This window comes from Microcaecilia unicolor, chromosome 3 (assembly GCF_901765095.1).
Source record: "Microcaecilia unicolor chromosome 3, aMicUni1.1, whole genome shotgun sequence".
Taxonomy (NCBI): Eukaryota; Metazoa; Chordata; class Amphibia; order Gymnophiona; family Siphonopidae; genus Microcaecilia; species Microcaecilia unicolor.
Genome location: NC_044033.1, coordinates 111,752,811 through 111,770,562, shown reverse-complemented (window position 1 = coordinate 111,770,562; position 17,752 = coordinate 111,752,811). Strand labels below are relative to the sequence as shown.

The following is a 17,752-nucleotide window of genomic DNA, read 5'->3' as shown; positions in this document are numbered from 1 at the left end:
GGAAAGAGATTGGCTATGCTCTCTGGACAAAGGATGCTTACACGCATATTCCGATACTGCCAGCTCTCAGACAGTATCTCCGATTCCGTCTGGGAACACGTCACTTCCAGTACTGTGTGCTACCCTTTGGGCTCGCCTCCGCGCCCAGGGTGTTCACGAAGTGCCTGGCTGTGGTAGCAGCAGCACTGCGCAGGCTTGGAGTGCACGTGTTCCCTTATCTCGACGATTGGCTGGTGAAGAACACATCTAAGGCAGGAGCTCTACAGTCCATGCAGATGACTATTCGACTCCTGGAGCTACTGGGGTTTGTGATAAATTACCCAAAGTCCCATCTTCTCCCAGTACAGAGACTCGAATTCATAGGAGCTCTGCTGGATTCTCGGACGGCTCGTGCCTATCTTCCGGGGACAAGGGCCAACAATCTGTTGTCCCTCGTCTCCCGGGGCGAGCGTCCCAGCAGATCACAGCTCGGCAGATGGTGAGATTGCTTGGCCACATGGCCTCCACAGTTCATGTGACTCCCATGGCTCGTCTTTGTATGCGATCTGCTCAATGGACCCTAGCTTCCCAGTGGTTTCAGGCTGCTGGGAATCTAGAGGACGTGATCCACCTGTCCATGAGTTTTCTCGAATCCCTGCGCTGGTGGACGATTTGGTCCAATTTGACTCTGGGACGCCCTTTCCAAATTCCTCAGCCGCAAAAAGTGCTGACTATGGATGCGTCTCTCCTGGGGTGGGGAGCTCATGTCGATGGGCTTCACACCCAGGGAATCTTGTCCCTCCAGGAACAAGGTCTACAGATCAATCTCCTGGAGTTACGAGCGGTCTGGAACGCTCTGAAGGCTTTCAGAGATCGGCTGTCCCACCAAATTATCCAAATTCAGACAACCAGGTTGCCATGTATTACATCAACAAGCAGGGGGGCACCGGATCTCGCCCCCTGTGTCAGGAAGCCGTCAGCATGTGGCTGTGGGCTCGCCGTCACGGCATGTTTCTCCAAGCCACATATCTGGCAGGCGTAAACAACAGTCTGGCCGACAGGTTGAGCAGGATTATGCAACCTCACGAGTGGTCGCTCAACTCCAGAGTAGTGCGCCGGATCTTCCAAGTGTGGGGCACCCCCTTGGTAGATCTCTTCGCATCTCAAGCCAACCACAAGGTCCCTCAGTTCTGTTCCAGACTTCAGGCCCACGGCCAACTGGCATCGGATGCCTTCCTCCTGGATTGGGGGGAAGGCCTGCTGTATGCTTACCCTCCCATACCTCTGGTGGGGAAGACTTTGTTGAAACTCAAGCAAGACCGAGGCACCATGATTCTGATTGCTCCTTTTTGGCCGCGTCAGATCTGGTTCCCTCTTCTTCTGGAGTTGTCCTCCGAAGAACCGTGGAGATTGGAGTGTTTTCCGACCCTCATCACCCAGAACGAAGGGGCGCTTCTGCATCCCAACCTCCAGTCTCTGGCTCTCACGGCCTGGATGTTGAGAGTGTAGACTTTGCCTCTTTGGGTCTGTCTGAGGGTGTCTCCTGTGTCTTGCTTGCTTCCAGGAAAGATTCCACTAAGAGGAGTTACTTCTTTTTATGGAGGAGGTTTGCCATCTGGTGTGACAGCAAGGCCTTAGATCCTCGCTCTTGTCCTACACAGACCCTGCTTGACTACCTTCTGCACTTGTCTAGTTTCAAGACCAACTCTGTAAGGGTTCACCTTAGCGCAATCAGTGCATACCATTACCGTGTGGAAGGTAAGCCGATCTCGGGACAGCCTTTAGTTGTTCGCTTTATGAGAGGTTTGCTTTTGTCAAAGCCCCCCATCAAACCTCCTACAGTGTCATGGGATCTCAATGTCGTTCTTACCCAGCTGATTAAACCTCCTTTTGAGCCACTGGATTCCTGCCATCTGAAGTACTTGACCTGGAAGGTCATTTTCTTGGTGGCAGTTACTTCAGCTCGTAGAGTCAGTGAGCTCCAGGCCCTGGTAGCCCATGCTCCTTACACCAAATTTCATCATCATAGAGTAGTCCTCCGCACTCACCCTAAGTTCTTGCCGAAGGTGGTGTCGGAGTTCCATCTGAACCAGTCAGTTGTCTTGCCAACATTCTTTCCCCGTCCGCATTCCTGCCCTGCTGAACGTCAGCTGCACACATTGGACTGCAAAAGAGCTTGGCCTTCTATCTGGAGCGGACACAGCCCAACAGACAGTCCGCCCAAATGTTTGTTTCTTTTGATCCCAACAGGAGGGGAGTGGCTGTGGGGAAACGCACCTTATCAAATTGGCTAGCAGACTGCATTTCCTTCACTTACGCCCAGGCTGGGCTGGCTCTTGAGGGTCATGTCACGGCTCACAATGTTAGAATCATGGCAGCATCAGTGGCCCACTTGAAGTCAGCCACTATTGAAGAGATCTGCAGGGCTGCGACGTGGTCATCTGTCCACACATTCACATCTCATTGCTGCCTGCAGCAGGATACCCGACGCGACAGTCGGTTCGGGCAGTCGGTGCTTCAGAATCTGTTTGGGGTTTAGAATCCAACTCCACCCCTCTAGGCCCATTTTTTATTCTGTTCCAGGCTACACTCTCAGTTAGTTGGATAAGTTGTTAGGTCAATCTCAGTTATGTCCTCGCCGTTGCGAGGCCCAATTGACCATGTTTGTTGTTTTGAGTGAGCCTGGGGGCTAGGGATACACCATCAGTGAGAACAAGCAGCCTGCTTGTCCTCGGAGAAAGCGAATGCTACATACCTGTAGAAGGTATTCTCCGAGGACAGCAGGCTGATTGTTCTTACAAACCCGCCCGCCTCCCCTTTGGAGTTGTGTCTTCCCTTGTATTTGTTTTGCTACATACGGGACTGACGAACACGAGCCGGTTCGGGCGGGAAGACGGTCGCGCATGCGCGGTGCGCATGGGCGCACGAGGGCTAGCAAACGTCTTTGCAAGTGAAGATTCCGTTTGGAGGGGGTGCCGTGGACGTCACCCATCAGTGAGAACAATCAGCCTGCTGTCCTCGGAGAATACCTTCTACAGGTATGTAGCATTCGCTTTACCGGAAATCATTTATCTTGGGGGAAAGAGCTCTAGAGCACTCGCTACTGTTTATAATTTAAGAGCAGGCACTGTATTTATAAGTTTTAGATATTAATTTCTCCACCAATCACCAAAGGTGATAACTGCAATATTGCAATAAATTAAATAAATTAAGTATATATCTTTGTTGAAATGCAGTATTCTGTACTGCAAGATTGGAAAGCATGTACTCAGAGCATGGCACTAAGTTTAAAGGTGTCCATGCAGTATCAGTATAACTTTAAAAGATACCATATACTCAGAACACAAAGAGACCGTATTTTTAGCTTCAAAAAGGTTGATTTAATATACAAATCATGTAAATAATATTGCAAACCAAACGAGAGGTAGGTCTTACAGATCTTTACAGATAATCTGTGCTTAAGTAAAGTAAAGTAGCAGGTCTAGATCAAAAGTTATGTTACTTACAAGTTCTTGTTACATAGTATGAACAGCATGAGGTAAGCACATGTTTGCAGAAGAGGTCCTCATAGCAGGCAGGTGGGTCCCAGGAAGAGAAGAATCTGTGTTGCAGTTGAAGGGAAGCATCTGCTTGTCTGGAACAGCTTCTATCTTTTATACTCTTGCAAGCTGCAGGAAGACATGCCATGTGAATCTTTGTCTTGGTTTCCTGGTTTGCACATGACCCTTGGGCATTTGCAAAGCATTGTGGTGTCTTGGTCTCGTGTCTTATGACATCACAAGGTTTGCTGTCTGGATTTTGCTGATAATTGGTTTATTGTAGTGCAAGGTTTCCCCTGCTTGAATTTCTGTGATAAGATTTGTCTGGGGCGGCCAGCAGGTGTCCTTTGTTTTTAGTAGCTGTATTTCACACCTTTCCCACCTGCCTGTCTCCTTGCCTCTACTGGTTACCTTTGATATTTGTTGTGTTGATCAGCCAGGCTTTTTTGATCAGAGGAAGAGAGTCAATTTAGCCTTGAGGCAGTCTCTTACTTGAGAAGTCTTTTGTTAAAGAGGGAGGGAAAGGGGGAGGTGAGGTCCTTGCAGTAGTACCTTTTGTCCTTTAAAAGTCTTTTAAATGTTCTCCAAAGGGAGGGGGAAGAGGGCTTTGGAATGAAAGCCAGTTGCATCTTCAAGTATATTTTTAAAGCTGTATTTTTGTATTGCTATATATGATCCAGCAAAATATCATGCTACATATTTCAATAATAAACTGATACCATTACAGCACCATGGAGCGATACAATGGCATTATAATATCCTCATTTTTGTTTTCCATCCCTTTCCTAATAATACCCAACATTCTATTTGCTTTCCTAGCCGCAGCAGCACATTGAGCAGAAGATTTCAACGTATCATCAACGACACCTAGATCCCTCTCTCGGTCCGTGAATCATGACACGTAGCCTTGCATGATGTAGTTATAGTTAGGGTTCCTCTTTCCCACATGCATCACTTTGCACATGCTCACATCTGCCATTTAGATGCCCAGTCTCCCAGTCTTGTAAGGTCCTCTTGTAATTTTTCCACAATCTTCTCATGATTTGACGACTTTGAATAACTTTGTGTCATCAGCAAATTTGATTACCTCACTAGTTACCCCCATCTCTAGGTCATTTATGAATATGTTAAAAAGCAGCGGTCCCAGTACTGATCCCTTAGGGGCCCCACTAACTACCCTTCTCCATTGCGAATACTGACCATTTAACCCTATTCTCTGTTTCCTATCCTTCAACCAGTTTTTAATCCATAATAAGACCCTACCTCTGATCCCATAACCAGCTCTGATAATCCACTGATAATCCCCGGCACAGCCCACAGGTCCAAGGCATTGTGATATTTTTGTCTGGCCAGGGTAGTTTCTCACTTTGTTGGACATTGCAGAAGCATACCTCCCATATTGCAATTAGGGATGGTCACAAACGCTTTCTCCATTTCTACATCTTGGGCAGGCACTTTGAGTTCAGAGCAATGCCCTTTCAAACTGGTAACTGCTCTGAAGACCTTCTCCAAGATGGTGGTGGTTGTTGCATACATGCTCAATCATGGGGTTTTGAGTGCATTCATATCTGGACTGGTTGATTCAAGCAAATTCAGGAGCAGACTCGCATGTGGCAGTTGCTGAGGTAATCTGCCTCTTGAAGTGCTTGTGTTGTGTGTGGTGAACTATGTCAAGAATCAGCTTTTTCCCTGACAGAAACCAGAATATCTCAGCGTTCCCTATAGTACCAAGGAGAATGGTCTTTCTTATTCCAGAGAGAATGGACAAGCTTTGGGCCCAGAACAAAGTTCTGTATGCAGAAAGCTCCCCAGGCATGGGATTATCTGCAGCTACTCAGATCGATAACAGCAACATTTGAAGTTGGTTCTCTAGGCAGTGGCTCACATGAGATTACTCCAGTGGGTCCTGTTGTCACACAGGGAGCCTGGTCCATGCAGGAAGCCACATGGATCATCAGTTGCCTAGAAGCAATTTTTTGCACTCCATTTCCTCTCACTGTTGCAGGGGGAAACAGTTCACATAACGTCTGACAATACCATTGCGGTGGGTTATCTCAATGAGCAAGGTGGGGGCAGGAGTGTAGCAGTGGTGCAGGTAGCTAGGATTTGCAGCTGGGCCGAGCTCGATCTTACAGCATTTCAGCGGTGCAAATTACAGGGGTGAAGAATGTGCTAACGGACTATCTTAGCTGGCATTTTCTGAACCTAGGAGAGTGGGAGCTAGGTCCTACAGCCTTTCATCTCAGTGGACCCCTGGGGGGCTACTGCCCCCCTAACAGCATTGCAGCAGAATGCAGTGTCCTCATTTCTTCAGCTACAGGCCAACATCCTTAGTGTATGTTGTGTCTAGCATAGTTTTAAGCGCTGTTGTGCAGAGCAGAATCTGATTCTGTGGCATGCAGAACTGCCATCTAATTATTGTATGGTGGTCCTTATCCAAGGATTATTTCTCAGTTCACTGGAAGTGCAGGTTGCAGCTCTGCTATGATTCAGGCGTAAAATAAACACAGGGATCCCCATTTGTCCTTGAAAGACTACTCTGTATCTGTTTGCACAGTGCCTTTCTTTTTGCCCAAGATGCTTTCTCTGTGTCTTATGTGAACCAGGTGGTCGCACTCCTGACATTATCTTGGAAAGCAATGTTGAAGAAAGCCCAAACTCTACATAAGCTGGATAGCTTTTGCACAATTTAAAGATGACTAATCCTTTCTGGAAGTCTGATTGGCTATTTATTTTGTTTACTGGACTTGGAAGGTCGAGGCAGCCTCAGTCTTTTCTGGCATGCTGTGTCAAACAGCAGCAGTAGAAGTAAAAAGGAGATTCCAGGTGGCTGTGAGCCCATTATTTCTTAAAGCATTACAAGGTTTATGTACAAGCCAGAGGTGATAGTCTCTTGTCAGAGCAGTATTACCTGGGGGGGTGGGGGGGGGGGGGGTAGAGGACTTTTTCCTGCCCTGAAGGATAGAGCTGTGGTATAGCCAGTGGTGTGCTGGTAAATGTTTAACAGGCTCTCTCTGTGGTCCACCTCTGCGCCCCCCCCCCCCCCCCAAAAAAAAAAAAAAATTGCAGAGCTGGCTATAACCGGGGAGTAGGGGGGCAATGCATTACTCCAGGGAAAAAAAATTAAAATGATCCCAGGTTCCAATCTAATTCATGTTTAAAGTGGGATAAAATGCCATAAATAAGTAAATAAATATAAACTTTTAATGGTGAGCACCTGATTCTCAAAGTGGACATATTCCAAACACTATAATGAAAATAAAATGATTTTTTTCTACCTTTGTTGTCTGGTGACTTTATTTTTCTGATCATGCTGGCCCAGTATCCGATTCTGCTGCTATCTGTCCTCTTAACTCTGTTTCCAGGGCTTCCTTTCCATTTATTTCTTTACTTTCCACCTTTCTTCTTCATTTCTTGCCCTACATCCTTAAGTAAAAGCTGGGTCCACCGCAGACTTGGCTGTCCAGTGGATCCAGCTTCTGCCTATTTTCTTCATGTGCAGGTTTTCTCCTCTCTTCCTTTTCCCTCATCTCATCTCCTTCCTCACTCTTCCCTCCCCTCCATCCATGTCCAGCATTTCTTCTCTCTCCCTTCCCTCTCCATCCATGTCCAGCAAACCCTCCTCTCCCCTCCATCCACCCACCCATGTCCAGCAACCCTCCTCTCCCCCCTGCCCTCCCCTCCATCCACCCATGTCAACCATCTCCCTTCTAGCCCCTCCCCTCCCCTACTCAACGCCAGACATTTCCTGCCTTCTTCCAGCCCCCCCCTCCATTCCCAATTCCCCGTTCCCCAGGTCGTCCATCATCTCCTGTCTGCCCTCAGCTTCCCGATAGCCCTCATTTCCTTCCTGCCGCCACCCTGCCTTTAAATATTGTATTTTTCCTCGAGTCGCAGTGCCGGCATGGAAAGCAGCTGGAGCCGAGCCTGCTGCTTTCAAAAGAGGTGAAATTTGGTCTTACCTAATTTTCTTTTTTTGAATTCAGTTAGATCAGTCTAGGGTCCATCCAGGAAGATTGTAGGTGTCAGGGAGTCCATTCAGCATTTGCTAGCCTCTTCAGTCCTCATGGTTCCAGAGCTCTGTTTTATTGTGTTATATTTCATCACTTGCAGAATTCTATTAAAGGGGTTTTCAAGTATATGTATACATGACTGACCTGATCGATCTTCCAGCTAGAAACACTTCTGAATCATCATGGAAGTACCTAAATCTGCACTACCCAAGTTGCAAAGGAATCAAATACAAATCAACTTATGGGTCCAGTTTCTCCTATGTCAGCGCACAACTATGGTACGCATTACCACAAGCGCTGAAAAGTGTGAACAAGCACCTAAACTTCCAGAAAGCACTGAAAACCAACCTGTTCAAAAAGGCATACCCCACCAACCCAGCATAAATACCCAACCCTGCAATACAACAAGACAAAGCATGACAAAGACATATCACAACTCTTCTGCTACATGATCTCTAATGTGGCTGTACCACATAAACTTTATCTGCAGTAACACCACTCTGTATCTGTTTACCCAGAGTTGACAAACACTCCTCCGGAGCTATGTAAGCCACATTGAGCCTACTAAACATGGGAAAATGCGGGATACAAAAACAACAAATAACTTTGTTTATTGCTTGGCTTTGGCATTTCCATACTGACAAGTCCCAGGCTGCACCACTCTTTACACCAGTGATGTCACTGGAAGACTTCAGCTTCTCTGCCTCATCTACTGATAGGGTCATGTAACCCATTCTGGACTGATATTGTAGGATTCAAGGAAAGAAAATTATCAGGTAAGACCAAATTTCACTTTCTGTGTATAACTGTTTTACGCTAAAGGATATTTTCTTGAACAGCTAAGGCACTTGCATTTAAGGTAGAAGGTGAACCCCAGGACACTGATGGACACCTCAAGAAAGTCAGTGCTTCTAAGGACATGGTGGTATTTTGTCCATCAGCGTTGTTCTGATACACAGATAAAAATGTGGGGGAAACCCATGTACTTCTATGCCTGAGAAGGCAGACTTAAGTATTGTGTTCAGAAGGATTTGGGATTCAGGAGTCAGCTTCCATACTAATTGGCAGTGATTGATTCCATTCACAAAAAGGTCATGATATCTAGGGCTCATTCCTTGGTACTCCCAGGAAAGGCAATCCAGATCCTGAAACTTTGGGAAACTTTCTCTTTGTTTTTTTTTCTTCAAAATACTATTCTATACTCCCACATAACTAATCAGTTTTATGGCCCAGGTTCTTCAACTTATTCTAGAAAACAAAAGGAAATCTGCCCTTTGGAGAACAGTATCAAATGTGTTCACCTGTGAGATTCAGGTGAAGATAAGGAAATCATTTGGTTGAGTCAACCCATGATGTTTTTGACATGGCATTGATAGCCTCTCTCCTGGCTAAGAATTGACATGCAAGACAGGCTCATTGATTGGTAGAGAAAATCTTTTACTGTTTAATTTTATGTTTATGAATGTTTGTATGTACCCTGCCTTGAGATATTTATGAAGACAAAGTAATAGTCCAGACAAAAGAAAAAAATCTATGTTCATACCTCCAGACAAGAAAAAGAGGACCAGTCCCCAAAGGTAGGCAATGAACACAGAAGAGTGGTGACAACCCAGTCCAGTTGCAATCTTTTTTTTATTTTTTTTTTATTTTTTTTTATTGTGGTCTCCATTGGTGTCAAAGGCATCCAGTGACCCAACATGGCCATGTTTTAATATGATCTGCCTGTGTCAGGGGTTCAAGACTGTATATATGCTATAGTCTATATAATGTGGTGGTCTAAAATTTGGAATACTTTTAAATGCTTGGCTGCAGGTTTACATAAAACAACCAGTGCAGAGACATTGATCTACTTCTGACCCACCCTCCAGCAATTCCAGGTTTGCAAGCAGCTGCTGAAGAGACATTTCTATTCTCTGAAGAGCTGGGTTTTTCCTACCCTCTTATTCCTGTTACCAGCAGGTTCATCTGCCTGCTTAGGCAGTTTGGAGGGATGGGTTTTACCTTATTTTGGCCATCAACACTTATTTTGGTCCAAGGCAGAACCTCTATTTGAAGAGATTACTTCCTCTGCCATGTAAGAATTTTCAAGGATTATTTTCCTGGGAGACTTAAACCTACACTTGGAAAATGATGCAGACACCAGTGTCCACAACTTCAAAGCATTCCTGAAGGACTGCGAATTAACTAAATTCGCTGAGGGTGCAACTCATGAAAAAGGCCGTATGTGAGACTTCATGACTTCCTATCCTAATAGTTTGATTAGTTCATTCAAATGGAAGCCAGTACCATGGTCTGACCACTTCCATCTGGATTTCACCATTGATATCTGTATGTCAAGCTTAACCAGACAGTCATCCAAACTCAACTCCACCAGAGGTAAAATCAACGAGGCCATTTTCTGGTCTGAGCTAACAGATTCCCTCACTACTGCATCTCCTACACATGGTTCGATTAAATCCCACTGGGACACCAAGGTGAAAGTCGCACTAAACAAAACTGCTCCATTTACCACTAAAAAGGTCAAGACATCCAGAAATTCGCCATGGTTTACAGAAGAACTATCCATCCTAAAAAAGGAATGTTGACGCCTTGAAAAGCAATGGAAAAAGAATAAAGATACTACTGATAAATCCAAATGGAAGTCGGCCTTCTGATGCTACAAAAAGAAGGTAGCTGACTCAAAACGCCAATGCTATAGCAGCCTAATAGGTCAAAATGATCTTGATGACAAGAAGCTTTTCTCCTTAGTTACAACACTAGCTTCCACTAATAAGGATGGGTATTCACAGAAAACATGTCCCACCGCCCAAGACCTAGCTGATCATTTCGCCAGTAAGATCCTCCAAATTTAGGTCTGAACTATCTAAAGCTACACCAACAGAGGAAAATAGTCCAACCCGTAGATCAACCTTAATCGCTGGAGATTCCACAACCCAAGGACTCAATTGACCAAAACTGGGAATCTTTTCAACCACTAACAGTTGAAGATGTAAGATCAATGCTGTTGAAATGCTCCCGAGCCAACTTCTCTCTGGATCAATGCCCAGAACACCTACTCAACTCTATCCCTACGGAAGCAGTAAACTGGCTACTCGATAATCTCAATGAGCTGTTAAAAACTGGCTCTTTTCCTCCTGACTTGGACAAAATTGTTCTTACACCACTGCTGAAGGGATCTGGGCTAGACGTAATATTGCCTGCATGCTACAGTCCAGCAGTGGCGTTCCTGGGGGGGGGGGGGGCGGTGGGTGCGGTCCACCCCGGGTGCATGCCACTGGGGGGGGTGCCACGTGCCTGTCGGTGCCACTCGTTCTGTGCTCCCTCTGCCCCGGAACAGGGCAGAGGGAGCATGAAACGAGTGAAGCTGTCAGCTGCCCTAGGAACGCCACTGCAGTCCAGTGGCAAGCATACTCCTTTTTGCTAAAGTATTAGAAGCCTACATTAGTACATATCTCTTTATATGTGGAAAAATTTTCTATTGGTCACAATTTGGCTTCAGATCGTCACATAGTATGGAAACATTGCTGCTAGTTCTAACTACATATGTCAAACAAAATCTATGCAAAGGCGACCAAGTAATTCTTCTCCAATTCAATATATCAATGGCATTCAATGAGGTTGACCACACATTGCTACTTGACTGCCTGGATTAGATAGGAATAACAGGGACTGTGTTCAAATGGTTCAGCAAATTCCTTTCAAATAGAAGTTATTCTGTCAAGCAAAACAACCAACTTTCCAACTTCTGGTCTCCTAACTGTGGGGCCCTACCTTGTTCAATCGCTTTGTCATCCCTTACCTCAATACATCTGGGACTTAATGAACTACTATTATCCTATGCGGATGACATCCTGTAGCAGCAGCACCAGTAGCAGCATCAAACATAGATCCAACTCAGTATGTAGCGAATGGCATGACTGCTGTCAGCACCTGGGCCCTGACCGATAAACTGAAATTGAATGTGTAAAAAAACAAGGTCCTGTGGTTCCGAAATCAGGGAGCTGAGGTCCCATCATCAATATGTTTGACCAGTGGTCAAATCCTTACAGTCGAATCTGAAATCAGAGTACTAGGGGTCTTGCTTGACTCTTCTCTCACCTTCACTTCCCATATTAACCAGCTATGGAAGAAAACACTCTTCAAAATGAGACAGCTACATCTAGTCAGATCATTTTTCGACACTGGCTTCCCATAGCAGAAAGACTCGGGTTCAGAGCTGTTCGTTTAGTTTTTCAAATCCTACAGGGCTTCACCTCTGAACTGCTGACTAAGACTGCTTTGCTATGTCTGGTCCAGTCTAACCGACTGAAACAACTGATGCTAGCATCACTGTTCAAAAGACAATTAGAAATCAGAAGATTTTCAGCTCTCCATTCCCCATTCTTGGAATCAAAATATGGAACTCCCTACCTATTACCATCAGAACAGAAAACAGCTGCCTCAAAACCTTTCTCTTTCCAAAGACTGCTTCATAACAATCCATCATGACTTCTACCTCCTAGTATCATCCATTATCATTTCCTTAATGTTTTTAGTCTCGCGCGTTAATCCAATCTTAATATAATAAAACGCACTGGGAACGTTCTGAAGACAACGTTCTGAAGTCACTCAAACACTTTCTGAAGGATTCGTGGTGTGAAGCCACCCAGCCGTCTCTGCCCCGCCCTCGCGTCAAACGTCATGACGTCGAGGGCGGGGGAAAAAAACGGATCGCGAGGGCAGAAAAAAAAAAAACTGATCGCACCCACGCACGGTGCGTTTTAGTATATTAGATTTACCTCCGTGGTGGCGGTTCCGGCAGCGCAGCGTCAGGGAAGGAGGCGGCGCTCCTGACGTCTCTAGCCTTCCCTTCGCTGTGTTCCGCCTTCTTCTGACGTCAATGATGACGTCAGAAGAAGGCGGAACACAGCGAAGGGAAGGCTAGACGTCGGGAACGCCGCCTCCTTCCCTGACGCTGCGCTGCCGGAACCGCCACCACGGAGGTAAATTTAAAAATAAAACAAAAGAAAAGGGATGTTGGGGGGATAGAAGAGGGTGGGCAGCAAAGTTGAACACTGGGAGCAGGAGGGCAGGGGAAAAACGACAGCATGGATGCGAAGAGGGGGGGGGGAAGAAGAGGGCGGGCCAGGCTGGGACATGGGAGAGATAGGAGCATGGGTGCGAGGGGGGGTCATGGAAGGAAGAGAGGGGAATTGCAGGAAAAGGAAGAATGGAGGGGGCAGGGGACAGAGGAGCATGGATGGGCATGGATTGGGAGGGCAGGGCTCAGGGAGAGAGGGGAATTGCTGGATAGGGATGAATGGAGGGGACAGATGGGCATGGATGGATATGGATTGCAGGACAGGGCTCAGGGAGAGAGGGGAATTGCTGGAAAGGGATGAATGGAGGGGGCAGGGGACAGAGGAGCATGGATGGGCATGGATTGGGAGGGCAGGGCTCAGGGAGAGGGGAATTGCTGGATAGGGATGAATGGAGGGGACAGATGGGCATGGATGGATATGGATTACAGGGCAGGGCTCAGGGAGAGGGGAATTGCTGGATAGGGATGAATGGAGGGGACAGATGGGCATGGATGGATATGGATTGCAGGGCAGGGCTCAGGGAGAGAGGGGAATTGCTGAATAGGGATGAATGGAGGGGGCAGGTGACAGAGGAGCATGGATGGGCATGGATTGGGAGGGCAGGGCTCAGGTAGAGAGGGGAATTGCTGGAAAGGGATGAATGGAGGGGGCAGGGGACAGAGGAGCATGGATGGGCATGGATTGGGAGGGCAGGGCTCAGGGAGAGAGGGGAATTGCTGGATAGGGATGAATGGAGGAGAGAGATGGGCATGGATGGATATGGATTGCAGGGCAGGCCTCAGGGAGAGAGGGGAATTGCTGAATAGGGATGAATGGAGGGGGCAGGTGACAGAGGGGCATGGATTGGGAGGGCAGGGCTCAGGGAGAGAGGGGAATTGCTGGAAAAGGATGAATGGAGGGGGCAGGGGACAGATGGGCATGGATTGGGAGGGCAGGGCTCACACTCTCTCTTTCATATACAATGTCTTTCTGACTCTCACTCTCACACACTCTGTCTCACACTGTATCACATTCACTCTCTATGTGCCACACAGTCACTCACACACTCGCTTGGTCTCATACACTCACTCTCACAGAGAATCTGTCTCACACACACACTCTCTCGCACACACACACACACTCTCTCTCACACTGTCTCTCACATACACACTTGCACACACTCTCATTCTCACACACACACTCTCTCACAAACACACTCACACCCAGACTCACTCTCTCTCTCTCTCTCATACACACACTCACACTTTCACTCTGTCTCTCACACAGTCACTCTCACATACACTCTCCCAAACATACACACTCCGAGGAAAACCTTGCTAGCGCCCGTTTCATTTGTGTCAGAAACGGGCCTTTTTTACTAGTGTTCTCTGTTTCTCAAACCTCACACTAACACTATTTGCTTTTCTCACCTAGAATGTAAACCGCACTGAACCCTGGAAAGGGGATATTAGTGGTATACAAGACTTGATTGATTGATTTGAATTGAATTGCATTGTAAGTCTTAAAAATGGTATTCACTTCTGTAGTTTAAAAGTTTATGTAATGATAGAAAATTATTTCTGGTTAGTAAGGATATAGAACATAAATGCTATCAGGAACAGAAGTGTAACTGAGCAAAACATTACTGGTCAATGCAAATGTTTTGGTATTTTTTTGTGAAATCAAAGGTACAGTGAACTTGCTGCAGTGTGTTAGTAGTCCAGATAAGTTTATGTGGGAAAAAGATTGAAGCATTGCTGTGTAAAATACAACCAGTAGAGTATTTCTGTTCAGTGGGGGAAAATGTGCTCTTGGTTTTAAATCAACAAATTTTCTTTTCTAACTACTCTTCATCAGATATTGACGAGGACTTCAAAAAGGAACTTCAGAACCTAGTACCTTTGTTGCTTGCTCCAGGAAAATTGGTGGAAAAAGAAATAGGTGGATCTAAAGTGACATGCAGAGATCTAGTAGAGTACTTTAAGGTAAGCGTAAGTTGTGGTGCGCAGTAATAGAATTGACCCCTATGGGGATAATTTTGTACAAATCTCCTAAAGTTAGTTGCCTAAAATATATGCATAATTGCAATTATAGAATGGTAGCATAAGTCTGTAGTTATGTATTTAACTATAGGTGCAGCCACTTATGCTATGTCAAAGGCTAGTGTAAGTGCTCATGCTTAAATGCTGTCAGAATACTGTCAGTTATGTGTATATCACCTTAGCGCATAAGTGCCGGACACGCCACTTACCCAGACATGCCCCTTACCTACCCATGCCTCTTTCAAATCCACACTCCCTAGCAGTTATACACTAAAGGATTTACTCACTAAGTTCATAGAATTACAACTAAGTGCAGTTACGTGCGTAACCGCAAATTAGTGACAGTACCAGTTCCAATTATAGCTGATTATCGGTATTACCAATTGGCGACTAATTTATCAATTAAGTTTCTTATATAACTGACACTATTCTATGTGCAAAAATGTGCAACCAAAATTGTAGAATGAGGGTATTTTTGCTGTCATACCTAATGTAGATATTTAGGCTTAGAAATAAGAGTTTCTGTATTTTCGTGGAATATGTGAGATGGGGATATTTTCTACAGCAGAAATAAAAGATCTGTAAGACTCAAGGGTGAAGAGGAAGAATATGTAGAGCCTGAAGATGAAGCAAAATAACTTAAATATTTCTGTTCTGTGTTCATTCAGATGAAGGGCCAAGAGTGGGATTGCAAAAAAACAAGAGTGAAAGTGAGAGAGAGAGACCTCAAATAATTTTCAAACGACTGTGTTGTCAAGCTAGCCAAACAAAGTATGAACAAGTAATAGTAACATAGTAGATGACGGCAGAAAAAGACCGGCACGGTCCATCCAGTCTGCCCAACAAGATAACTCATATTTGCTGCTTTTTGTGTATACCCTACTTTGATTTGTACCTGTGCTCTTCAGGGCACAGACCGTATAAGTCTGCCCAGCACTATCCCTGCCTCCCAACCACCAGCGCCGCCTCCCAACCACCGGCTCTGGCACAGACCGTATAAGTCTGCCCAGCACTATCCTCACCTCCCAACCACCAGTCCTGCTGCCCACCACCGGCTCTGGCACAGACAGTATAAGTCTGCCCAGCACTATCCCCGCCTCCCAACCACCAGCCCCGCCTCCTGATCTTGACTAAGCTCCTGAGGATCCATTCCTTCGGCACAGGATTCCTTTATGCTTATCCCACGCATGTTTGAATTCCGTTACCGTTTTCATTTCCACCACCTCCCGCGGGAGGGCATTCCAAGCATCCACTACTCTCTCCGTGAAAAAATACTTCCTGACATTTTTCTTGAGTCTGCCCCCCTTCAATCTCATTTCATGTCCTCTCGTTCTACCACCTTCCCATCTCCGGAAAAGGTTAGTTTGCCAGGGCTGAACAGGATACACCATACAGTATTGAAGAAACTTTGGGAAGGTTTGGTGGCTCAGTTGTCTGATCTTTTCAATGCTACTTTAGAGTCAGTGGTCCTGGAAGGCTGAAGGCAGACAAATGTGGTTCCTCTCATAAGGGCAAAAATAAGAGTTGAGTACCACAGGCCAGTTTGACCTCAGTGGTGTGTACATTAATGTAAATACTGCTAACCAGCATAGAGCAATTTTTTCATCCTCCCCGTCTCATCTGCCCGCAACCTCGGAGTCATCTTCGACTCCTCCCTCTCCTCCTCTGCCCATATCCAGCAGACAGCCAAGACCTGTCGCTTTTTTCTCTATAACATCAGCAAAATTCGCCCTTTCCTCTCTGAGCACACCACCTGAACTCTCATCCCCACTCTCTCATTACCTCTCGCAATGACTACTGCAACCTACTCCTCACTGACCTCCCACTTAACCATCTATCCCCCCTTCAATCCATTCAGAACTCTGCTGCGTGTCTTATCTTCCGCCTAGACCGATATGCTCATATCACCCCTCTCCTCAAGTCACTTCACTGGCTTCCGATCAGGTACCGCATACAGTTCAAGCTTCTCCTACTAATCTACAAATGCACTCAATCTGCAGCCCCACACTACCTCTCTACCCTCATCTCCCCTTACGCTCCTACCCGTAACCTCTGCTCACAGGACAAATCCCTCCTCTCAGTACCCTTCTCCACCACCGCCAACTCCAGACTCCGCCCTTTCTGCCTCGCCTCACCTTATGCTTGGCATAAACTCCCTGAGCCCATACGCCAAGCCCCCTCCCTACCCATCTTCAAATCCTTGCTCAAAGCCCACCTCTTCAGTGTCGCTTTCGGCACCTAACCATTGTACCTCTATCCAGGAAATCTAGACTGCCTCAATCTTGATTGACTGCACTTTTTGTCCTTTAGATTGTAAGCTCCTTTGAGCAGGGACTGTCCTTCTTTGTTAATTGTACAGCGCTGCGCAACCCTGGTAGCGCTTAAGAAATGTTAAATAGTAGTAGTAGTAGTTTTTCAATCCAGGGGATTGCAAGCTCTAAGGCAGTATGTTTTTTTAGTACAGGTATGTATTTTTGTCAGACTAACTTGACCAAATTTCTTTGATAGAGCAACCAGAGTTGAATCGGAGAATGCTAGATGTAGTGTGTACTTAGATTTCAGTAAGGCCTTTGACACAGGATTGCATGAACACCTTTGGTATGAGCCCTGAAGTGACTGGATTAGAAACTTGAGCGAGAGATGACAAAGGATAATGATAAATGGGCAATAAGAATAGGGGCATTACTGATAGTGTGCCTTAGGGCTTGGTCTTGGTCTAGTTCTTTTCAACATGTTAGCAATATTGTAGGACTATGGGGAAGGGTGGTGCCTTTTAGTGAATGATACCAAAATCTGCAAAACAAGGTAGATGCACTGAATAACACAGGAAGGATCTTGTGAAACTTGAGGAATGGTCTAAACTAGTATGGCAGCTAAGATTTAATGTTAAATAATACAGGGTCCAACATTTGTGCTTCAAAAACCCATGAAAACAGTGCAGTGTAGAAAGAAGTACTTCTCTGCATGCCACAAAAACTTGAGTGAAGTACTTCATTGCAGACAGCAAGATCTGAGCATGATTGATTGTTCTTAAGGTGCCCAAACAGGTAGAAAAAGTGACTGCAGAAGCCAAAAGGAGTCATTGGGTGCTTAGGGGGTGTAATGGCCAGCAGGAAAAA

At 45.9% G+C, this 17,752-nt stretch overlaps 1 protein-coding gene across 3 annotated transcripts in view; it reads left to right on the top strand.

Moving 5' to 3' along the window:
* The window catches only part of ATL2 (atlastin GTPase 2), a 208,030-nt gene that overhangs the window by 103,446 nt on the left and 86,832 nt on the right, over positions 1-17,752 (top strand). For all 3 annotated transcript variants that reach the window (XM_030196285.1, XM_030196284.1, XM_030196286.1), the window contains one exon: positions 14,449-14,576. In XM_030196285.1, the coding sequence (XP_030052145.1) occupies positions 14,449-14,576 (128 nt within the window). The remainder of the gene's footprint in view (positions 1-14,448; positions 14,577-17,752) is intronic.